The 22,990-nt window shown below is 48.4% G+C and overlaps 4 protein-coding genes across 4 annotated transcripts in view; 2 read left to right on the top strand and 2 right to left on the bottom strand.

The window, feature by feature from the left end:
* The first annotated feature begins 8,523 nt into the window (after window positions 1-8,523).
* LOC4813575 (transmembrane protein 70 homolog, mitochondrial) lies at window positions 8,524-9,564 on the top strand. Its single transcript, XM_001353220.3, has 2 exons — window positions 8,524-9,176; window positions 9,243-9,564. The coding sequence occupies exons 1-2, from the start codon at window positions 8,670-8,672 to the stop codon at window positions 9,450-9,452; spliced, it is 717 nt and encodes a 238-aa protein (XP_001353256.2). The 5' UTR covers window positions 8,524-8,669; the 3' UTR covers window positions 9,453-9,564.
* Window positions 9,565-9,586: 22 nt separating this feature from the next.
* On the bottom strand, window positions 9,587-10,958 carry LOC6900403 (uncharacterized). Its single transcript, XM_002134759.3, has 2 exons — window positions 9,894-10,958; window positions 9,587-9,831 (listed from the first exon to the last, which is right to left on the bottom strand). Exons 1-2 carry the CDS (start codon window positions 10,779-10,781, stop codon window positions 9,619-9,621), a joined length of 1,101 nt encoding a protein of 366 aa, XP_002134795.3. The 5' UTR covers window positions 10,782-10,958; the 3' UTR covers window positions 9,587-9,618.
* Window positions 10,959-11,028: 70 nt separating this feature from the next.
* Window positions 11,029-11,739, top strand: Urm1 (Ubiquitin-related modifier 1). The gene is made up of 5 exons (XM_002134758.3): window positions 11,029-11,138; window positions 11,198-11,265; window positions 11,328-11,409; window positions 11,481-11,529; window positions 11,584-11,739. The coding sequence occupies exons 1-5, from the start codon at window positions 11,107-11,109 to the stop codon at window positions 11,650-11,652; spliced, it is 300 nt and encodes a 99-aa protein (XP_002134794.1). The 5' UTR covers window positions 11,029-11,106; the 3' UTR covers window positions 11,653-11,739.
* A 205-nt stretch (window positions 11,740-11,944) lies between these two features.
* The window catches only part of Pura (Puratrophin-1-like), a 49,928-nt gene continuing 38,882 nt past the window's right edge, over window positions 11,945-22,990 (bottom strand). Inside the window, exons 10-17 of the mRNA XM_033381486.1 lie at window positions 15,745-15,870; window positions 15,083-15,672; window positions 14,863-15,024; window positions 14,034-14,766; window positions 13,754-13,967; window positions 13,575-13,691; window positions 13,082-13,516; window positions 11,945-12,783 (exon numbers count right to left, since the gene is read on the bottom strand). Coding sequence (XP_033237377.1) covers window positions 12,578-12,783; window positions 13,082-13,516; window positions 13,575-13,691; window positions 13,754-13,967; window positions 14,034-14,766; window positions 14,863-15,024; window positions 15,083-15,672; window positions 15,745-15,870 — 2,583 coding nt within the window. The 3' untranslated portion in view covers window positions 11,945-12,577. The remainder of the gene's footprint in view (window positions 12,784-13,081; window positions 13,517-13,574; window positions 13,692-13,753; window positions 13,968-14,033; window positions 14,767-14,862; window positions 15,025-15,082; window positions 15,673-15,744; window positions 15,871-22,990) is intronic.

Below are 22,990 nucleotides of genomic sequence, written 5' to 3'. Positions count from 1 at the left end.
GCTGCTCATCCGTTTAATTAAAATTAAAAGAACTTGCACAAGTTAGGGCGAAAGTTTTTATGCGAATTCTCTGGAATCTCGCATTGGGCACGTTTAGAGCTCCTCGTCCTCGCCCTCGTCCTCGCACACCTCTCCCGGAGCACCTCCCATTGTTGTTACTACAATGCCATCTATTAAATTGCTGTGCAAAGTTGGCGAGCGCCGAGCACCTGGCAACAAGCAACTTGCCACCAAAAAGATGGTGATGATGATGTTGCGGAAGGCTGAAGGCGGCAGGCGGCAGGCGCCCCGGGTAGGCTTTCAACTCTGGACAGGCAACAAATTAAACTGCAAGTCTTGCAGGCTCCGTTAAAGCTGTCACATTTCCCAAAAGGTGTCAATCGGGCCAGCCCAAAAGTTGCGGCGAACAAGGAAGCATGAAAGCAACAACTATTTGCAACTACAGGGCCGGGGACTGGGACTGGGACTGGGAATGGGACTGGGACGGGGAGGGAAGGGGCTTGAGGACTCCCACAACTACAATTTGCACGCAATGCTGCACCATCTGGTGTGGCACCTCCTCCTCCAGTGGCGCCAGCAGCACGAACCGGAAAGAGCAAAAGTTGCCTGCAACCACACTGTGGATTCGGATTTGGGCAACTTTTGCAGTGCGGATTGCGGATTGACACCCACCGCATGCCACGCCCCGCGCCCCGCGCCCAGCGCCCCACGCCCGATCCAAGGGAGAGTGCCGATTGGAGGGCGACATTTTTATGACAACTTGCTTAAATTTCATAACAGAACTCCTGCAGAAAAGGAAAACTTATTTCGTTTACGAGTCGGAAAACTTGTCTGTGTGTGTGCCAAGGGCTAGGGGCCGGCCGTCGATGTCGATGTCGATGTCGCTAATGAATAAAGTTCGCTTGTGAATATCCACGGCAAGCACTTGCTCGGGATTCGGGGTTGCATCGTAAAGCGGCTGGAGATACGACCCCGGCCAGATGCATCTGCATCTCACGGGGGAAGATAGCACGCATCGGTGTGTGTGCCCCACAAGTCCGATCTTAGCCGAGTTCTGGCACTCCCCCGATTGCGGCCTTGAGAGACCCCACCACTTTCAGTGCTTAAATCTGCAGTACTGTACTTTTGCTGATTCGATTCTAGTGCAATCCGAAGAAAAAATCTGTTTTTTTTTTAGTTTTACTGACTTTTGTGGTGTTTTTTATTCAGGGCAAAAGCTGTATGATTCTCCGACGTTGCACTTCGGAGCACCCCCATTGGGGGCAAAGGAAGCTGCTGTACTATTTTTAATATGGAACGAAAAGTATGCGCAACAATATAGCGCAATATTAAAGTCAAACGATGTGCGTAACAGCAAGCTCATCATCATCATGATCGTCATCATCATGCTGCCCTGGCAGGCACATCGACGTTTTCGAGCGTCCTGCACTGGCATCAGCTCCTGCTGCAGCTCCAGCTCCAGCTCGTGCTCCTGCGGCAGCTCCAGCTTCGGCTCCTGCTGACATCTTGTCAGAAATTTTCATGCTGCTGTAAGCTGTTTTCATGCACATTTTGGGCACTTGTGCTCGGCACAAACACTTCAATTTGGCTTCAAGGATGCGTGCATGCGGGCAGGACCCATGAATGGAGACAGGGCCATGGCCATGGCTAGGGCCAAATCCAGCTGCAGACGAAACAGAGCCGGAGTCAGTGAAAAATCAAGCAGCAAGCCGGAGTCAGTGGAAGTGGAAAGGGAAGGGGGAGTGGGAAAGTGGGAAAGTGGGGAAGTGAAAGCACCCAGTCAAAGTGCCGGAAGGAAGTGCGCTGTGACGTTGCAGGGGGATATGACGCTGCTCCTGCGAGGATACACTCGTGCTTCCACTCACATGCTATGCTGGGGATATGGCGTCAAACAACATGCAACTCTTTAACTATAACTTTTGATATATGCCGAGGAAATATTGTGGGAGTGCACTCAATCGTGGTTGCCCAGGCATCAGCAGGGGCATCAGCAGCAGCAGAAGCTTCCCATCCGAAGGATCGGGAGCCCCATCAACTACTTAGCGTCAAAACGCTTAAAGTTGAATTTGTAACGCTTCAAGTATGGCAGCGGCACAAAGCCAATGGAGTGTGTGCAAGGGAGACAGCCCTCAGCCAGCCGTAGGAGTCCCGCAGAGAGAGAGACAGTGAGAGAGAGAGAGAGAGAGAGACAAGGCATGAGACCTGTCTAATGCCAGTTTACTCATCTATTTTTATTAAATCGCCACGGATACACACTCCCACAAGCCCACACGTGGAGAGCGTGGATGCTCTGTTGCATCGCTGGTATACGCCGACAAATGTAAAGTTACGTATACGCAACAGCAGAAAGAGAGAGAGAGAGCTAGTTCTGCACAACGTGCCACAGCAAGGAAGGAATTCATCGCTTACATAAATCATTATTATTGTGGGCTCGAGCTGAAATGTTTTCTGTAGGCTCTGGACCAAAATCTAAAGCTATTCCGAAGCCAACAGCTTCTAGAGCCAATTTCTACTGCATTCTACTAGATTAAGCCAAAGTCGACTTCTATTGCGCGCAGGTTCGCGACCCCATGTTTATTGGTATCATTATGAACGCTACAACGCGATGAACCCCATCTTTTGTACTAAATATACATAGATATGCTATCGAATCGCAAAAAAAAGTGGGAAAAATCTTCTTTTTCTACCTTTTTTGTACACCGAAGGCGAAAATGCGCATATTCGGCTATCGTTCATGTTTTCAGCAGTCCAACAGATACATATGTATGTATATGGAATGAGTGGACGTGGACCTGTGGAAAATACAATACGTACAAATACAATGAACAAATATATTCCTTGAGAATGAGACAGAGAAAGCACCTGAGCATTTTAAAACTCGGAAAATGCTTGCTCTGTTATTGATATACATATTTATATTTACAAAAAGGTTTCTACCTAAAATTACTTTACAGATTGTTGCAAACTGTTTCAGACGCTTGCAGCATCCTTGCAGCAGTTAGTGTATGGCAACTGACTTTAGACACTTGGTTGTTACAGCTGCAGAGGCAGCTGTTCAGGCAGCCACTCCCACTCCCATTCTTACTCCCATTCTTACTCCCATTCTTACCCCCATTCCCTCCACATACAAGCTTATATTCGGGGGTTTAATTTTGATTTAAACGCTGGCAGACAGCTGGTAGCCAAGTGCGTGCTGGAGCAGAAGCACAGACATGCTCGGACCCGCTCGGACACGACAGGCGGGGGATCGACACGAGGGGGTTTCACTTTGGGCTTCATTGAAATTTAAGTTGCACTTGCCACTGCATCCAGGCACAGCGGGGAGCCGAGAGCCCAGAGCCCAGAACCCAGAGCCCACAGCCCACGATACTCGGACGGGGGCTAATGAAGGGCACTCGCTTAAAGGCAGTCTCCGTCTCCTCCACGCAGATCGAAGGGCCCCGTCAGCCATTTAATTTTCATTAGATTAAGGTAACCATCGTACACTCCACAACATCCCATCTAGGAATGGGGGACACCAACAGACATCTACGTGCACTTGTCTGTTCCTAGCTGGATCTGGTGCCGCTCCGCTTATTCTGCTGCTCCTGGGCTTCCATCTGCTACTATTGCTGTTTGCTTTCCTTCTCGTAAATGTTAAAGTTGCAACTTGTAGCCTCAAAATAACCACAAAGTAAACACCAGAGTGGCAGTGGCAGTGGTAGTGGCAGTGGCAGTGGCAGTGGCAGTGGCAGTGGCAGTGGCACTGCTAGAGTGGCTGTGGCAGTGGCGCTAAGGAGTGGAGTGGAGAACGAAGCACAGAGTACGGGCTGCTGTCGGGCAAAGAGGTATTTGAATAGCCGGCCAAAGACATTGCGTACACTGTTACGGGCACCACTCCGGACAAGGACATTGTACGTGCGGGGGGCCGGACACGCTTCAGTGTCCTTGTCGATGTCTTTGGCGGAGCAGCAGCAACAGCAGCATCAGCTTCAGGCTGGGGCTCGTGTCCTGGGCGGTCCAAAATAAATAAGTGTGTAATTTAATATTTAAGGCTTTGTCAGTAATTATTTCTGCACAGATGGCGAAACTTTTGCTTTGTCGTCGCCTTGGATACATGTCCATCCGGAGGGGAAGATGGAGTGCGAGAGGTGGCACCGAGTGCAAGTCTCTGGGATCTGGTCCTTGCGAGAATATGCACCGCAGCGGATGCTAGGCAACTGCTCAAAAGGGCTTCGTCTACGCTGCTCCCATAACTCAGGGATCGCATCGGTGGCCATAAAATTGACCCACTTGCTTCACATTTGTCTTTATTAAATGGGAAATTACGAGCTGGCACTTGAAGGAGCGAACGAGTACGCGTTCGCGTACGCGTACGCGTATAAATTATAAACCAATTTAATAACCCGCACCAGGACCGAGACCAGGACCAGGACCACCACCAGGCCAAAATGTGCTCGAAATGAACTACCAATTTGCGGAGTACTTACTCCGCATCGCAGCGGACCATTATAATGGCTTCGGGGGAGCGTGAACATGAATTATGCTGGGAATTGGGTGAAATTCCTGGTGGGGTTGCCGCCCACCTGTGGGAGCCCCCCTCCCTCCATCTCCACCTCCACCTCCGACACTTTTCCTTTATATCCACTGATACATACATATGTATGTATACGCACTGTGTATGCATTCCTGGACCTCGGTCGGGTCTGAATATGCGCATAGTTTAAGCTTGTAATTATTCCAGCATTTAGTTCAGCATTTAGCCACGCCCCTTACTGTCCCCCACGGTCGGAACTGCCATACGCATCTCTCCCACCCTAGAACCCCTGAATTTCAAATGATTTATTGCACGTCTCGTATCTCGTGGCCACACTGATACGAGCACTACAAATTCTACAATTACGGAGTCAAAGTTATATCGTATTACTGCCCCCTAAATCCAACAGCTCCCCAGTTCCCCAGCTCTTCCGTCTGATGATTTTGCAAGCTGCCAAGGTCTTTCCCTTTGTCACTTTTCTGTTACGAAGAGAGGATTAAGGGGAAGAGGAGTGACGACTCGTTAGCATATTAATTGTAAAGCGGATGGGTCCTAATTACATTTGAGGCGGAGCGGGTCGAATCATAGTCCACTTCCACTCCTCACTCCCACTCTGATCGCAGGCAATATATGTAATAATGGAAATGTAACCTTAAAAAGTTCCAGGAATCATAAAATTCGCAATTCGAAGCCACAGTTCCATTCGTATCAATCCATTACTTTATGCAAACTTCTCTCTGTTTTAAAGCTTTCTTTGTCTGAATTGGACGGACTGGAAGGCCTGCCAGCTCCCAGCTCTTCTTGGACTCCTTGGGCTTCGCTTCTTCGCTTCAAAAACTCCTTTCAATGGGCAAGGCTTCTTCAGGTCCATGTGGAGTTCGCTTTGAGGTTCTCCCTTCCCTTGTAGATATGCATTCACTTCTCTTTCGTCCCAACACTTCTTGGATTTGCGGGCGGATAGACGGGCTTTCCGTGATAAAACGAGAGTTAGATCAGATCAGGTGAGATTATTATTATAGCCAAAACGAACAAATGAAATTGCAGTGGTTACGAAACGCCTTCCATGCGCTTGATTACTCATTGTCTGTCTCTCTCACACACACTATTCGTCGTGCAGTGTGCGCCCTGTTACGGAGAGGGGCCATACTGACTGAGTATCGGGTATAAATGTAGATTCGCGGAAGTGCTGTGGAAGTGAATTGTTCAGATTACAAATTTGCCTGCCAGATTATGGTCAAGAAGCAATGCTGCAGCGATCGTAATGGGTTTAGCTAGTCTAAAAGTGTTTCCACCCATTGATCCAATTGTAGTTTGTACATTTTATATAAAAATAATTATAAATTAATATAGTTTTAGCCATTTTTACACCCTGCAGCGGATAGATGGGATCCGATAATGAACAGTACTCAGCAAGGTGCGTCTGTCTGTCGGCGGCCTTTTTGAAATAGAAGGGGAAATGGGGATGAATTGAGTGACGAATCGAGCTAGCTGCCTTTCCCCTGCCTATGCACAGTTATATTCATACGAGTATAAGTTGTGGCAGGTTCGAGCCGAATCGCAGTGGAACGCATGTGGAAAGGACTCAAACACTTCGAACCAGCTGCCTTTCCCCTGCGTATGCACAGTTATGTTCGTATAAGTTGTGTCAGATTCGAGCAGAATCGCAGTGTGACTTCCATTCCCACTCAAGGACCTCGAACCAACTGCCTCTCCCCGGCGTATGCAGAGTTATGTTCGTATAAGTTGTGGCCGGTTCGAGCAGAATCGCAGTGGAACGTATGCACTAATGCTCGAACAGAACACAAGTTCCAAGCGAAATGAGGGGAAATCCAGCTCAAGTTCAGTTGAGTGTATCTTTTCGAGTCATTTCGTTCAGCCTTCCATCGACCCGTCCCGTTTGTTGGGTCATTCATTCATATTTGAATAATTCCCGATAAATATTAATAATTGTAGTGCATAATTTGATATATAAATAAAACCATTACAGCATTTGGCACCATACAAACAAATCAGGAAAATTATATTTTCGACCAACTTCATCAACTTCAATAAAAATCCCATTAATCAGCGATTCTGAACATTTTGTGTGTCCTGTGTAGCTATTTTTCAACTGTTTTAAGGTCAATAAGATTGGGATACGACTCTTAGGAGTGCTTCTAATATTCCTCGTATATGGCTGTGCTTTGGATGGAGGACGGCGCCAAAAAAAGGGTCGCCGCCAAAGCACAAAAATAAATTGATATCACAGCGAATTTGAATGAGCCATATGCAATATAATATGGTGCTCCCTCTCCCAGAATCCATGTCTCCTGTCTATTCCATCCTATCCAGCGATTTTCTGTACTGTGCGCGGCTTCTCTTTTTTTTCTTTTGCCATGAATTATTTTGCCGAGTGCATGGGAAATTTTTTGGCCAAACAATTGGCAAGCAGCAACAACTAGCATGGATAGCATAGGTTTGGGGCACGGGGGTTGGTGGATGGTGGATGGGGCATGAATATGATGCATGAAATAACAATAATGAAATGACAACAAAAGGCGGGGATAACAAAAGGATTGCCCGATGGGGCGAGGGAGGTGCAGAGGAGAGGCAGACGGACATGTCAGCTAGTTGAGCTGTGACCAAGTCAGGCATCAGGAATGGACATGAACGGACAGGCCAGTCTGCGCGGAGCAATTCAAAATCAAATGTGACTTTTTGGTCACTTTGAAAATTGTTGATTAGTAACGCCTGAATGCAGATGCAGCCCAATCAAATTCGACGCTGCATTAAAGCGCTGTCAAGATCTGGCCCCGAAAAGAATGGGGGGGGGGGGGGGGTCAGGAGGAGGATATGGCAGTGCAGTAGCTGCTAGTGCAGTTCATCCAGGCGTGCACGTGGCACATCAATTGGGGCGGTCGACTAAAAAAGAGTGGCCCTTCCAACCATAGCCTCCATTGGCAATTTCATTTAAACAATTAAAGCAACATAAATTAAAAATGTGGTCACAACCAAAAGCGACAAATTGCATGTGCACCCATGTCGTATACGTAACTAGAGCCACACTTTACCACGCACCCCAGCCCCATATGTATGTAAATATACAATGAATGTTATGTGTGCGTGTATGTATGTTTAATATATGTGTGCTGTATATTTTGACCACATTCAATAGCATCCTGTGACACGCCTGCCCGCCATCAATTGCTATTAATTCAAGCATATTAATTCGTACTCGAATCTACATACATTCGCGTTTTGCCACTGTTTTTGTATGGCACCGCAGCGTGGGCGACGGCATGTCACAGCTTCGCTTATTGTTAATCAATTACAATATGCGGGGAAGAGCATTACATAAAAAGCTGGCACTCCGTGAACAGATACGATAGATTATGTGCCATGAGAGCACTGCCCACAGACGTAATGAAAGGATTTCCGAAGCTCCAGTCAAACCTGTTAATGTTCCAATCGAACAACTTTATACTCTAGCGTATACTAATTAAATAATTACTATAAGAATACAATTACCTCCTTCAAAAGATTATTTTATAACTTTTTTGTTTAATTTTTAAAAATTATTTGTAATACTTTTGGTGAACAGATTACCATGTAAATTCGTCTAACAAACAGTCACTAGAATCACTAGGTCACTAGAGTCACTAGGACTGCTGGTGATAGGTGGGATGGGATTAGTCCCGCCGTGGCCGGGAGCCGTCGCTGCCATAGTATTGGGCATGCCCAGGATTTCAGCTGGTGACCATCCATTTGCATGAATGGCATGGATGGAGTAGTCTCTGTCCGACAGTTGTTTCTTAGGTCCTGCGGCAGTGCGGGGAACAGGGTATCGGCTGTGTTACTTCCACCCAAGGCGTTCTAACCAGCTCGCGCGCGCCCTCCAGCAAAGCCAGAATTTGAAATTTTTGCCTACTTTCATACATATAAATATTTTTTTGTGTTCCAACACTGATTTGGTCTTTCAATTCAAAAACTCGTTATTGAGTAGGTTCGCGCGTTCGAGGAACGACGCGTTTGCGGTATTCCGACAGCACGGGCACTCTAATTGCAGCCACAGCTGTTTCTGTGTTATTTAACGTGTTTTATTTATTTTATAGTGGGCAAAACGTAGTGTTACGTTTAATTAAAAACGAAATAGGGACACATAAAGTTGCACAAAATGTTCTCGCTTCGTGCAGCGCTGCCCCGTGGCAAAAATTTTGCTGTGGCCTTTGGAAATGCTGCACGCCACATTCCCCTTGCGCCGAGCTGCAGGTTCGGCGGATCCGCGTGGACATCAGTGCCGCTCCAGCAAGAGAAACAATATAAGCAACAGAATCTACAGTGCAGACGGCTGGCGGATCAGGCTGCCGGAAAGGGCGCTGAGACCGAACTGCAGCGAGTCTACTACGGCACGCTGGCTCCCCGCATGAAATTGGTCAAGTTCTTCTCGCTGAGCACAAGCCTAGCCGGCATTGCCGCACAGCCCATTCTGCTGGAGCAGGGCATGAAGATTGGCGGCACCGGCATGGCTGTGTTCCTCTGCACCATTGGCGGCTTCTTCACGTTCGTGACGCCGCTGCTGCTGCATTTTATCACGAAGAAATATGTTACCGAGCTGCATTACAACCCCGCTACCGAGGAGTATACCGCCACAACGATTTCGCTCCTGCTGCAAAAAATCAAGGTGAGTTGATCCCATTGTAAGGGCGGGGTCTCTAAGTGCTCAAAGTCGTAATTTCTCCCATTGCAGACGAAATTCCGGCCCGGCGACGTGACTGTACCTGAAGTGCCTGGCATGTTCACCTCGTTTCTGGTCAACAAGCGGCCTCTATTCATTGACCCGGCACTGTTCGAGGATCCCGAGCACTATGTGCGGATCATGGGCTACGACAAGCCCATCGACTTTAAGCTGGATCAGAGTCCCGGCTCCGAGAAGCAGACGAAGAGCCAAAAACAGTAATAAAACCGATTATCCTTTTATAGTTTTATTACAGATTTGAGAAAAAACAAAAAAAAACAAAAATGCTTCAGTGCGTGGCAGGTATATACTGCGAAATTCTCAAAAAAAAGTATTTAAAAAAAATGTGTTATAAAAAATATGTTAATGAGTAGAACATCAGGACATCTCAGTAGTAACGAATACCGAACAAGAATGCCATATCGTCTGGAGTCATGCAATTGCGATCGCGGCACTTAATGAGCGTGCGAATAATGCGGTTAAAAATTCTCAGATAGTCGGACTTCTGGCTTTTGGATACCGTTTCGAAGAGATTCAATCCCGGCACCAAGTAAAATGGCAACCGGTTTTTAATAAGGCTCCAAATCATACGTACGGTCATCTGTGTGAGGAAAGAGATCTAGCAAAGCCACCACCAATAATATGCTTGTTCTAAACACTTACACGAATAAGTATTTGTCCGGGAGATTGGTTCCATGTGATATACTTCCATTCGGCGCAGTTCAGAAAAATGCTCTTGATCATGTAGCTGACCAGAGAATTCATATGATGGGCACTGCGAATGGCCTTCATCAGGCGCATAGTGTTCTTCAGATTGTTCTTTTTTTCCAACTCCATGCGCTCCCAGTACGGAGCGCAGACGATGAAGGTCAGTGGATCCTTCCGAGCATTCCTGTCACGGATGCTACGAGGAACAGCGAACCAGGTGCGATTATTGTGTTGATGGTTGGGCAATTCCTGGGGCCATTCGCTGGCTAGGAATTCAAACGCTGGCACAAAGTCAAAGTAGATTTTGCGCTTGCGATCGCCGCGACAGGTTGCCATTATGGTGTGAGCCACGCCGTAGCCGAGGGCAATGTACTTCAGGGCATACACGCGGCCATTCTGGCAGCGAATGTGCTGCAACTCTTGCATTACCGCGCATATGTTCTGGCGGAACCAGGCCTGCAGCTTATCGCGACTAATGTAGTCGAAGCCCGAACGCCGATCGACCAGGTGGGTGGGTGCGTTTCTGCCACTGACGCGTAGATGTACATAGCCTGGGTGGCCTGACTTGGGGACTGGCTGCAAGGTGCAGTTCAGATCCATTTTGGTTAACAAGTCAAATTCATCTGGCAAATCAATTTTTGATCCATCCAGATTGCTGCCAGTCAACGAAAGGCCTCTGAAAGCGCGTCTAAAAGCGAGATCGCGGCCTGAAATGGCACGAATAAATACATTCTGGATTGTTTCGGCGTCTTTATTGAAGCTTTGACGCTGCGAAGACTGAATTGAAATGTTCTTAAGAACAAATTCGATGCCCTCGCCAAAAGTTAAATCGTTTGAGCCCATTGCGAAAGAAAAAATGAATGCCGCCGTTTTCGTGGGAAGAACGCAATTACAAAAATGTTTATCGAAGCCACTGAAAAGCTATCACTCTGCGCTGAGCTTTGCAACACTGTTTTGCAGTATTTTTTAAGTTGCGTTTTGAACTCACCCTTTGGCCAATGCACCAATGTATAAATATTTATTCAATAAATTCAATTAAAGTAAATATAAATATATAAATAAAATAAAATGTAACTTTAATTCGTCAGTATATTTACGGTATATTTTTTAAACGAGACGGTATATCTTAACGATTAAGCCGCGGTCACACTGATTCAATTGTAAACATATGGACGATCTTAAAATAATATTAGAATTCAGGTAATACTTATCTTCTGGTGGTTTTTGACACTTCATGCCAACAACCCACATTCCCTTAGCGCCGGAGCGGAGCTACTATTTGGCAACATCAAGCGCCGGCAGCTCTTCCTGGACGGCCATAAAAAATGTCAGTATGCTGCATCTTGGATGCGGAGCAAGTGTGTCCTAAAGTGCGGTTCTTTGTTCCAGGGACCATTGCCAATCTGCTGAAGTGGATGCATGCCAACATATTAACGGAGCGGCCGGAACTCTTCCTGCAAGGTGACACGGTGTAAGTGGCGAGGGCTATGCCAGCGAATATCTCCTAATGGATTCTAATGGATTGTCTTGTACTCTGTTTAGGCGACCCGGCATTTTGGTTCTGATAAACGACACTGACTGGGAGCTACTGGTGAGCTATAGCCATTACTTGGTGTGACCCGGTATTAAGAAGTTGCATTTTCAGGGCGAACTGGACTACGAGCTGCAAGCAAACGACAATGTGCTCTTTATATCGACGCTGCACGGCGGCTAGCAGACTTCGGTCTCATTTCAGTTGTTTTTTATATAAGCCAAAAGTTTATTTTTTTAAATGCAAGCTTTATAAATAAAAAAAAAAGAATCAAACTTAAATCAGAATTACGTCCCCTTTACCAAAATTGGCAAAGGCCCACACGATGGTTCGGGGTAGTAAAGTCTTCTTCATCTCAAGTTCGTTAAAACTCGCCGCTCGCATATTTATATGCGAAAGCCCGAAAAAAAACACTTGGGAATTCTAAGGCAGAGCGCGGAGGAAAGAATTTGCTTGGGAAGGAAATTTGATGCAATTGTTTTACATTTCAAGCAACGTTTATTGAATTTAAGTTTTTGCTTATTGCATATAGTTATTTATAAGATAGATCTATGAATATTTTTTCGTTTAATATATTCTAATGGTAGGCACTTAGTTTTACATTACATACTAACTGTACGTAATGAAGTTCGTCGATCTCGATATGTAGGGGGGATGGGGGCAGTCGGTACTCCACGCCCATGGCTCCGCCTCCGCTCCGCTCCGCTCCCCTGATCTGTTTCTGTTCTGTCTCTGTTTTGTGAATGTGTGCAACTTTTCGATTGTGTGGGGCGGATACCTAGAGCTATGAAATATGTATTTCGACATTGACACATTGAATTCAATAATTTCAATTAGTTTCCGAAACGAGAATAATGAATGCACCCAGAGGCAAATCAAATGCGGAATAGGGATTAATTATGACAAATTAACACAACTAAAATGTATAATGTAATAAATAATAAATAACATAAAAAAAAAATGAAGTAAAAATTATAATGATTATGGTAACTCGTATCGTATCGTATCGTATCGTATATTATAACGGGATCCGATGAAACCGTTCCGTTCTTCTGCTAAAGCTATAAATCGTTCTTCTGTATACCTAGGGCCTGGCCTGGCCGAGAACCTATTTACTGCTCTCCGGGGCAGCGGATTCGGCCGCATGCGCATACGACTTGTAGCGCCGCAGGATCACCGTCGAGGCGCTCGCAGTGGATGCCGTTGCCGATGCGGTGGATGTGGACCAGCTGCCCCTGTTGCCTGTGCCGGCCAACTGCTCGGCCGCGTGCTCCTGGTCCGGTGTGCCGCACATGTCTGAGACAATGCCGCTCTCTGGATGGGGGATACGGGGAAAGTGTGAGAACATGTTGGATCATTCAGTCGAAAGGGTCGAGACGTGTGGGCGGGGGGGGAGACACAAACAACATGCAGCGCGGAGAGTGGTGGTCGGGATGCGGAATACACAGATTACGTGTTAGGTTTGGTGTGGTGTGGTGTGTGGGGATTATATACAGTTTTGTTTCTAGTAATACTGAAGGACTTCTAGTTATATACAGGGGCCAACAAAAACAACAACAACTAAAAGCAACAGGATGCGCTTAGAAGAAATAGCACAATTCAAGCTCAATACCCATGGACAGCTGGCTGACGATTGTCGTCGATCGCTTGGGATGACGTTTGCTTCCGTGTCCGTGCTGTTCGTTGCCCGACGAGCTGTTTCTGCCTTCGGAGGCAGGCTCTTGGCTCTTGTGACTGCCACTGCCGCTGCCGCTGCCACTGCCACTGCCACTGCCACAGCCCTTGCTCAGCTTTAGGGCCTGCGTCTCATTGATCAGTTCCAGTGTGGCATTACTGTGGCTGCTGCTGCTGTTGTGGCTGCCTGGCAGTTTGCCAAAGTGCAGGCTGTGCCGGCCGCTCTCGTGCGCCCCATGGCCCGACGAGGATCCGCCGCTGATAGAGGAGCCACTGGTGGTGCTAGTGCCGCTGGACAGGGAGCTCTCCGATATCAGCGAGTTAGGACGCCGCATGCTGCCCTTGCCGAGCTCCGAGTGACGCAACTTCGGTGCTGCGTAGAAAACGGATTACCAATCGATCCCGCATTGAGGCATGCTCCTGCTACTCACTTTTGTTTAGCTGTGTCAGGGGTATGGACCGATCGCTGATCTGGTTGTTGCTCGGACGTATGTCCAGGCAGGGCTTGCTGCCAATGCCCATCGAAGACATCTCCGCCAGACGAATTTCTGTGAGAAAGAAAATGTTAGATATGCCAGGACTGGACGTGGGGTTCGTGGCTGATGCCCACCTCTGTTTCGTTTCGCCTGCTTCCAGAGCAGCTTGGAGATCTCCTCGGTCCAGGCGTTCTTGATATCCTCCGACATGCACTGCAGCATATAGGTGTCGTCCGGCTTTCGCTTCCGGAACCAGATCTCGAACTTGGTCGCCGAATCGCCCGTGTGCGCCGTCAGGCCAATATCCGAAGTCTTGATGCTGTTCTTGTAGATGTAGATGTCCAGATTCTGGAAGCAAAACATATCCATTGAATGAAGAGGTTGCTTCCTGGAGATTAGGCCGCATTTACTCACCTTGTGGTCTGGGAAGCGGCGCGCCTTGCTGAAAAGCACCAACTCCTCGAAGAGGAACACCTGGCGTAGCGTCTTCTTGCCACCGCGTCCCTGCCAGACGAGAAACTCATTCTGGCGCAGCAGGCGGCCCTGCTCCTTGACGTTCACGTCACAGTCCCGCAGCGAGTCCATGGCCAGCAGATCGTTGCCGTGGCGCAGCTGGAACTTGACCATCTCCTCGGCACGCTGCAGCTCCTCGACGTCGGCGGCGATCTCCTGCAGAGCCGCGCCCTCCACACTCCGGCAGGCCTTCACCAGCTGCTGCAGAAGCAGCGCGTACTTGCCCATGCGCTGCACCGGCTTCAGAAGGTACGAGGCCAAGTCCAGCTTGTCCTGCAGTTGGAGCTGCTTGGGCTTGAAGAAGGAGCTGCCGTACTCGCTCAGCAGCGTGTCGCTCTTGGGCTTGTTCTTGTTGTACAGTGCGTACAGGTAGAACTTGGACTCCATCTCCAGGAAGGCGGCGCCCACCTTTAGCGGATTACGCTCGTACCGCTCCAGTTCGCCCAGGAAATGCGAGTTGTGGAACTCGAAGATCTTCTCGATGTTGCCGAAGATCACGTTCCGCTGGCCACGCAGCGGCTGCGGTATGTCCTCGCGCAGCAGCTCGTCAATGTAGTTCTCGATCACGTAGTACAGGGAGCGCACGTAGTCGCGTTCGGTACCAATCATTTCGCGCATGATCAATAGAAGCGTTCTGCGCAGAGGAGGATGAGGATGAGGAGGAGGAGGAGGAAGAGATATGCGAGAGATCAGTGACAGCTCTAAAATGGATAAAGAGTTTCTTTCCTACTTTTGTATTTTGGGGTCCAGGCAGCTGAGCTCCTCCAGCTTGGGCAGTTCCAGACTGGAGCCATGGCACTGCAGATGGGCGTTCGCCTCCATGGGCGAGTGCATGTCCATGTAGCGCTTCGAAGGTCGCTCAAAGCACTCATCCTCGAGCAGCTCGTCGTGACTGAAAAAGGAGTCCAGGGATGAGCAAGCGTACGGGGTATAGACCCTCTAGCACTCACCTCTTCTCGTTGAGACTCTGGCAGGAGCAGATGCGTGCCAGCTTCGGATTGCGCTCGCAATTGTCGCAGACGCCCACTCCGGAGTCGGCAATCTTCGACTGCTGCTCCTCTCCATCGCCATCGACGTCATTATCGCAATCGTTGTCCTGCTCCTCCTCGTCCGGCTCGTCCATGTCCTCCAGGTGGCGGCTCTCGCGCCAACAGCTGCAGTTGCCGCCCGGCATGCCCTCAAAGGAGCTGCCGCTTCCCGAACTGCAGCGATAGCTTCCGCGCTTGCCACCCGACGGCGCCGGCGTGCTGCTGGCCGCAGGCAGAGTGTTGCTCTTCCTCATGGCCGGCCAGTGCTTCTCCAGCAGGGGCGTGGCGCCCAACTGCTCGGCCAGGCGCTGCAGCTCCTCGTGGGCGGCCACCTCGCGCTGGTGCTGGGTGAGCAGGTGTAGCAGTCGGGCGGCTGCCTCGAACCGCTCGTGCGTGAGCTCCAACTTCTGGGCGAACTGATCCAAAGCTGTCTTCAGGCTGGCGGCGCTCTCGCTGAGAACCGACACCTTGATGGCCGCCGCATGCAGGTCGCGACCCTTGGCCAGATGTTTCTGTGGAATGAGGCGTGATAGGATGGGCGTCAGTCTCTCGGCATTTTCTGCCACCATTCTCCTGCCACTCACCATCGCTATGAAGTAGTACTTCTCGAACTCCTGCTCCTGGGCCTTCAGTTGGGTCTCGTTCTCCCACTGGAGCTGTGAAAACTTTTGCAGATTCTCCGCTCCGTCGCTGTTCAGCCAGGAGGTGACCTTAAAATGGACGATTAAACGAGATTTGGATCAGTGGGTAAAGCCTTCAACTTCAACATGTCGTCCATGCCAAAGTCAACGCCAACGCCAACGCCAACGCCAACGCTAGGCCAAGGTTCCCCTTCTCCCCCCTCAACCCACCCCATCTCGATACCCAATCCCTGATACCCAATCCCCCAATTCCAGAGAGATGAAAAGTGAAACTCATCGAAATGATCGACGAGACGCTCTAATTAGCCTCCACTTTACAAATTAAAATCCAATCGAACACAAATCAAATAAAACGACTCAACTATGGGTATTTTAAGGCCGGCCTCCCAAAGGTATTGAAAACGACAGACCCCCAGCCCCAAGCCCCCACCAACAAAGGCCCATCCACGGGTAGAGACGGAGACGGAGACAACAACAGCCACGGGGCAATGGCAATCGACGATCTCACATTGATAATTTTGTAGCTTTAACCAATTTTTAATCACCTGCTGCGTCCAATTGAATTGATACAATCGACGATGCCGATGATGATGATGATGATGATGATGCCACGGAACCACCGAGCTGCTGGGCTGCTGCTGGGTGGGTTACTAACTAACCAGCCTCCAGCCAGAGACAGTGCCAGTCTCAGTCCCAGTCCCAGTCCCAGTCCGAGTCCCAGCTCTGGGTCGACACGCGTGTGCACTGGCGGCGCATTCACTTTCCGTTTTTGGGTTGACTCTGTTTCTGTTTCTGTCGATCTTTGGTTTCCAGATAATGGTACCCCAAACCTCTTTTGGAGTGCGCGTCCTAACCAATGAATGAAAATACGAATACGAGTACGAGTACCAGTACCAGTACGAGTGCGAGTACGAGTGCGAGTAGTGCCTGCTACCAAGTGGGAGTGGGAGCAGAGCGGTAACTGGAGCAGGGGCCGGCCGAACAGCTGCTCCAGTTTCACAGTTGCCGCACAATCATCCGCTGACGGAGACGGAGACTGAGACTGAGATGGAGATGGAGACGGAGACAGAAGCGAAGACGCGGACTCTTCATGCTCATCAGATATGGCAGGCACGGGTTTTAGAAGCACAAACACACATATAGGAGTACACTCGTCTATGCCACATACAGGGTGATGCAATCAATCGATTTCCCAATAAAAGCACTCGAGTTGATGTCTTAATTGATTTTGTTCTCTAATTAATCTAATTGCCACTCTGAAAGCATTTGTCCATTAAGTCCCAGCACCATGCAGCACTGATAATTGCCTTGTACGAGTATGATCCGATCCCCCAGATATATGGTGCGTTTATGTGTAAACCATTTATAGATCCATCTGCTTTTCTAAAGAATTTTTAGATACTTTTCCAATCAACACATTATCGATATTGACCTGGTGAAAGGTTCCATAATTAGAGATAACTGCAACAGAAACGGGACATCTGATAGATCAGGGCACTGTCACCAGAGATATGGCACTGTCACTCGAGAGATAGACTTTTGTATGCCCTGCTAGGATAGCCTAGATAGGATCCATCGAAAATAGCTCCATATCATCCCAGAATATATGTTTGGTCTAAGTGCAATAAGGCCTTGTGTTACTCTGTAAGAATATGTAGTCTTGCTAAATGAATAATTATGGGGATATAGAGAATATATCCTTGAAATAAATTTATTTTTCTGGAACTAATTGTTTCGAATTGAATGGAACAATGGATGGAATACCACCTATTGTACTAGTACTAAAGGAAACAAGCCTAATCGATGATGTCATGGGCAATCTCTGAATGGCACACATCATTCTATCTAACAAACTATAAGCCATTTGATGTATTTTATAGTAACACGAGTGTGTATTAGGAGTGACCATTGATTTATATATTTTAGTACTGAGTCAACTGTTTAAAAATTGCATAAAAGAAAGCAAAACATAGAACCACACTCCCAATCGATGATTTCATTGGATAAAGCTGGCAAAAAGGCAATTGAAACACAGCTGTGACTGGAATACGACACTACTTGGACACGCTTGGGTCCATTGGGGGGTGGGTCCATTGGATCTGCATCACCCTGTATGCAGAGACACAGTGGAGCCGGGTAGGACCGCTCTGGACCGGCTTGCACAAAGTGTTTACATTGAAAAAAATGCTCGGGTTTGGCCTTTTTGGCTTTGAGGCTGAGGCTGAGGCTGCTGCTGCCATTTGAAAGATTGTTTCTCAACGATTGCCGCACACACAGCCAAGGCAGGCCATAAATTAATTAATTGATTTAGTAAAACTCTGCCCCAATGGATTTTCACCGACGGACCGACCGACGGACCGACCGACCGACCGAATGATAAGCCCCAGCCGGCGGAGGGTGGAGCCGTGGAAGGCGTGGGGGCGTTGGGGCTGATCAATGAACTGTGAACTATTAATAGTAGCGTCCTCCGATAGATAGCCAAAGCAATCGTTTGATTTCTCGATTGATTTGATCGATTGATTGAACGCCGGATGACTCACATAGCTGGCTATTTCGTTGGCCAATTTGCTGGCGCTTGGTGCACATTCACTTGCCGGCGCCGACGCTTTTGGAGCTGCAGTTGGAGTTGGAGAGGCAATCATGGGGCGATTGTTGCGGATAGAGCCCGATAAGCGCGACCAGATCTGCGGCAACATGCCAGAGACAGTTCAGAATAGTGACTGGAAGTGGAAAAGCTGATGCTTGGCGATTGCTCCCCCTCCATCAATCATCCATCCACACCACACACACGACACACCACACACCAAACACCAAACACCACACACCACACACAGATACAATAAGTCTGTTTGGATGTGTACATATAATGAGGCATTTTCAAATTGAATTTTCCCGTCCCCATCGGCGGCACTCAATGAAATTCAATAAAATCCAAACAATTAGCAAACGTAAACAAAAGCGAATGCATGGATCGGCTCGGAACGGAACGGATCGGATCGGCACGGCACGAGACGGTCACCAACTGTCGGCTGTATGTACATACATATGTGTGTGTGTATAAACGAAGTTGGAGAGCGGGAGAGTCGGCGACGCTGATGACGAGATGTCGCCCATATCGTCAGAGTCTTGAATTTGCTTTGTGCTAAGTAAATAGGCAAATGTCATCCGTCTATCTGTCTATCGCTGAACCGCTGCGGCAGGCAATCTCCTCTCCAGGCAATAACTCCAGCAGCTTCTTGTTCGCGCTCTGCCCCGCGATAAGCTCTGCTTGCACTATTATTTCAACGGCGGATGTGGTGCTCTGCTCTGCTGCACCACTGATAAGCGATTGCTGCTGCCGGGTTGACTGCACTCTGCTCTCTGCTCTCTGCTCTCTGCTCTCCCTGTCCCTGTCCCTGTCTCTCTCCCACACACTCTCTGCCACTTTGTAGGAGGCGTTTCTTCCTTGGGAGCGTTTCCTGGGAGCTCATTCCGCTGATCTTAGAATCTCTTTCCAGTGTTCTCTGGACGATCGATCGGCCACTTCTTAGGCTTGGCATAAAACGCAAATTTAACGTGACAGTTTTACAAGTTGATCGCATGAGCCATAAAACACATGCAACACCTACAACGGCCACAGCCACAGCCACAGTCGCAGCCACAGTCGCAGGCAACGCCTTGGGAGCATGCGTGGCTTCCAGTGGTGGCCAGAGCGGCGTCTGCATTGCAACTCCTGCTTCGGCGGCTTCGGCGGCTGCTGGTGGTTGCTGTCGTGTAATTTACACAAATGTCGCGCATTTATCTCATGGCCATAAACATTTTTTAAGCCACAATATCGAATTTATTTTGACACTTAACAAAGTTGTCGCCGATGTTGAAGTTGTGGTTGTAGTTGTAGTTGTCGGTGTCGCTGTAGCTGTAGCTGAAGCTGTTCTTGTGGCTGATATCATAGACAAAAACAACAACAACAAGAGGTCCGAGTATTGCTATTTGCACATACCCTTTTCTCGAAGGAGTCACTGGGCCATCGTCTTTCAAGAGATCATAGGAGAGTTCCTCTTCTTTAAACACTAAAGGAAGGAGTCACTGGGCCTTCGTTTGGGCTTTAAGACCATCGTCTTTCAAGGGATCATAGGAGAGTTCATCTTCTTTAAACAGCAGACACATGTGTTTTGTATTCTCAAATATATGTGCGTATATCGACCGTTTCTGAATACTTTTATCGTTTCATTATTGTCCCTTCAGCCCCTCTTCGCTTCGACAACGATTTCCGTTCTCCTAGAGATACCATTTAAAAGAATCTTTATCATATGTTTTCCGTTTAAGCCCCCAAGGCAGAACATATGTCAAATGTAATGTCTGATCGTCATTATCGTCTAGATGCTCTTGGTTCCGCCAATCAATAGAATAGAGTATCTTCCATTCGATTAGCCTTGGGCAATATTCATTTGGTATTCCAGGGATTCTGTTTCTGTTTCTGTTTCTATTTCTTGTATTGGGTAATTTATTTGGAAGTACATCTTAAATGATATGCTCTCTTGCCATTTGGCTGTCTCATTTCTTGTTGGCTAATTTGTTCTCTATGTTCCGACTGTCGTTCTTTTGGCTCTGGATCGGGCTCTGGCTGGGGTTCTGGTGGTTCTGGCTGGTTCCTTCATGCATATCGGAGGCAGCTTATCTCTGGCTTTTAAGTACTTCTCTTTGGCCGTGTACTTTAACGACTGGGCGTCGTGTGGTTTTGCATTTGGATTTATGGCAGCATGCTGGAAATTATAGCAGCGATAACTGGCTCAGAGATCAGAGAGGATTCGCAGCAATTGAGGAATGCTGTGTGTGTGTGTGTGTGTGTGTGTGTTTGTCGGATGTCTGTGCGCCAAGTGAGACATTAAACATGAATGCCGCACATTAATGGACTGGGGACTGCGGACTGCGGACTGCGGACTGGGGACTAGCACTCCTCCCAAGGAGAGAGAGGAGGGAGAAAGAACTTCCAATTGAATGATGTTTTTCTCATCCCTGTTTCCCTCGTAAATATGATTTATTTCAATTTTTATAGCTGTCCCAAGTCCAAGCCGACTATAATCCCTTGTGGGTCGCACACCCCACTGTGAAGGCAGTGGCACGCATGGCTGCCTGCCCCTCCGTTCCCGAATAATAAAGCAATTTCGTTCAACTATTTTACGGCAAAAGGCGATTACAATTTTACTTATTTTTCACTTTCCAAACCAAACGAAACCAAACCAAACCAAACCAAACCGAGCCGAGCCCCAATCCTCCCCAACGCCAGCACCAACTGGGAGAGAGGTCTCTCTCCACTGCGGCACGCACAGAGTCATAAATTGTGGCCACAAAAGGCCAAGACGTTAATGTGGTGACAATATTGCATGCAACCGAGACTTGGAGTCTCGCTCGTACTGCTGCTGCTAGTGCTAGTGCTGCAGAAAAGCCGCTTTGCCGCCACAGCAAGTGCATCATCAGGCATGGGGTCTAGAGCTGTGTGGCAGGGGCATGGCCTGGGGTGGCAGTGAATGCAGCTTATCGTCGATCAGGCGACGGGCAACGCTGTCCAGCACCAGCACCAGCACCAGCCCCAGCCCCTGCCCCTGCCCCAACATACTCCACTGCCATGGAGCGGACGTGACGACGCTCAAAAAATGATGACAGCTGTTGATGAAGTTGACGATTTCTAAAAATGCGTGTAAAATTAGTGTTAAAAAACATGTCAAACTCAATGTGACAGTTACATTTTGACATGACAACGCGACAACAATTATACTTTTGTCTGGTCCGCCATCCAGTAATACCAGAGGAGGACCAGTGCCGGTCCCCCGCTGCCCCAGCCAGAGACTTGGTTCAAGTCCAAGAGCAGGACCCTGGCCTCTGTGTTAATTCAATAAATACTCATACTCGTAGCTGCATGGACATTCTAAGTAAGCGACGATTGCCATCGGCGATGGCTGCCATGCTAAGCGTATGATTAACGTCCGTTTTGATGACACAGCCAGCTCCACAGGCAGCACCACTCGAGTCGACTCCATTCGAGGGAAGGAGCCGGAGCAGGAGCTGGAGCTGGAGCAGGAGCAGGAGCTGGGGCTGGGGCTGGGGCTGGGGCTGCATTGTTTGCTTGCGTGGAACATTTGCATGCAACAATCGGGTTGCAACCGGTTAAAGATTGGCGGCACTTGCGGCCAAGCATGTTGTACATTTCATAGTCCGCAGAGATGACAGCCGCCACGAGGGAATCGCACACGGAATCACGCACGAGGCCCGACACAAAGGAGAGAGAGAGAGAGAGAGAGAGAGCCATGCTCTTGGAAAAACTTTAAATCCTTCTTTAGGAGTTTATTGTTTTTCCCATTTTATATCCATAATAATCCTTTAAATTACCTTTAATTTCTTGCTTTTCAAGCTTGCAAAAAGTTTCCTCATTAGCAGAAATTATAGATTCTCGCTGCATGGAGTCCGGACCGGACCAGACCGGACTGGACCGGACCGGCATTTATCTAAGCGTCAATTCGCTAATCGACAGTAATGTGACGGTTAAGTATTTAACAGACCGATAAATCCAGCATTAATGAATTAGAACGTGACAGAGCAGAGCACAAACACTGTGCAGTGCAACTCTGTTTTATGGACAGTGTTGCCATGTATCTGCGATTTATGGTCAAGGCATTCGCCAGCCAGAGTCGGCCTCATGCATCCATGCATCCATATATCTCGTTAGTTCGTTAGTTTAACCACACTCATTGATGTGGGATTTAAGAGGCTAATCGGCGGTTTAACAGCCCCAAACCGAGTGTCAGGATCATTGCCCAAAAGAGAGCTGGTTCCGTCCGTAATTGTTGCACCGTTTTGAGTGTTCCTCCTGGGCTGCTGGGGCTGCTGGGGCTGCTGGGGCTGCTGGGGCTGCTGCTGCCATTCCCCATCTCTAGTGTGCAACAAAAACTTATATTATGCCTGCGAGGGCTAATACATGCAGTTATTATTAATGCCACTGAGGATGGGGTTCGCTGTTCGGGCTGTTCGGGGTCCAGGGTCCAGGGTTCGGGGTATGTCGACACTAAATAAGCCTTCATTTTTCATGGCTCTCGCCTGACCGAATTCTATGCGGCAGCGGCAGGGGCAGCGGCAGCGGCAGCCTGTTCTTGAATGGCGCAGCTGCAGTTGGGAAAAACTGTAGTTATGCCGGGGCTGCCACCGCATTCCACGG

Source organism: Drosophila pseudoobscura, chromosome X (assembly GCF_009870125.1).
Source record: "Drosophila pseudoobscura strain MV-25-SWS-2005 chromosome X, UCI_Dpse_MV25, whole genome shotgun sequence".
Taxonomy (NCBI): Eukaryota; Metazoa; Arthropoda; class Insecta; order Diptera; family Drosophilidae; genus Drosophila; species Drosophila pseudoobscura.
The sequence above is the reverse complement of the archived record's forward strand: the minus strand, read 5'-3'. Positions and strand labels throughout refer to the sequence as shown.

What these genes read in the sequence shown, in the direction of transcription:
- LOC4813575 (XM_001353220.3), top strand. Translation starts at nt 8,670, where the DNA reads ATGTTCTCGCTTCGTGCAGCGCTGCCCCGTGGCAAAAATTTTGCTGTG. An exon ending in TCCTGCTGCAAAAAATCAAG is followed by an intron (nt 9,177 to 9,242) that starts GTGAGTTGATCC and finishes CTCCCATTGCAG; the next exon opens with ACGAAATTCCGGCCCGGCGA.
- LOC6900403 (XM_002134759.3), bottom strand. Translation starts at nt 10,781, where the DNA reads ATGGGCTCAAACGATTTAACTTTTGGCGAGGGCATCGAATTTGTTCTT. An exon ending in CCGGACAAATACTTATTCGT is followed by an intron (nt 9,832 to 9,893) that starts GTAAGTGTTTAG and finishes TTCCTCACACAG; the next exon opens with ATGACCGTACGTATGATTTG.
- Urm1 (XM_002134758.3), top strand. Translation starts at nt 11,107, where the DNA reads ATGGACGATCTTAAAATAATATTAGAATTCAG. An exon ending in TTCCTGCAAGGTGACACGGT is followed by an intron (nt 11,410 to 11,480) that starts GTAAGTGGCGAG and finishes TACTCTGTTTAG; the next exon opens with GCGACCCGGCATTTTGGTTC. An exon ending in ACACTGACTGGGAGCTACTG is followed by an intron (nt 11,530 to 11,583) that starts GTGAGCTATAGC and finishes TTGCATTTTCAG; the next exon opens with GGCGAACTGGACTACGAGCT.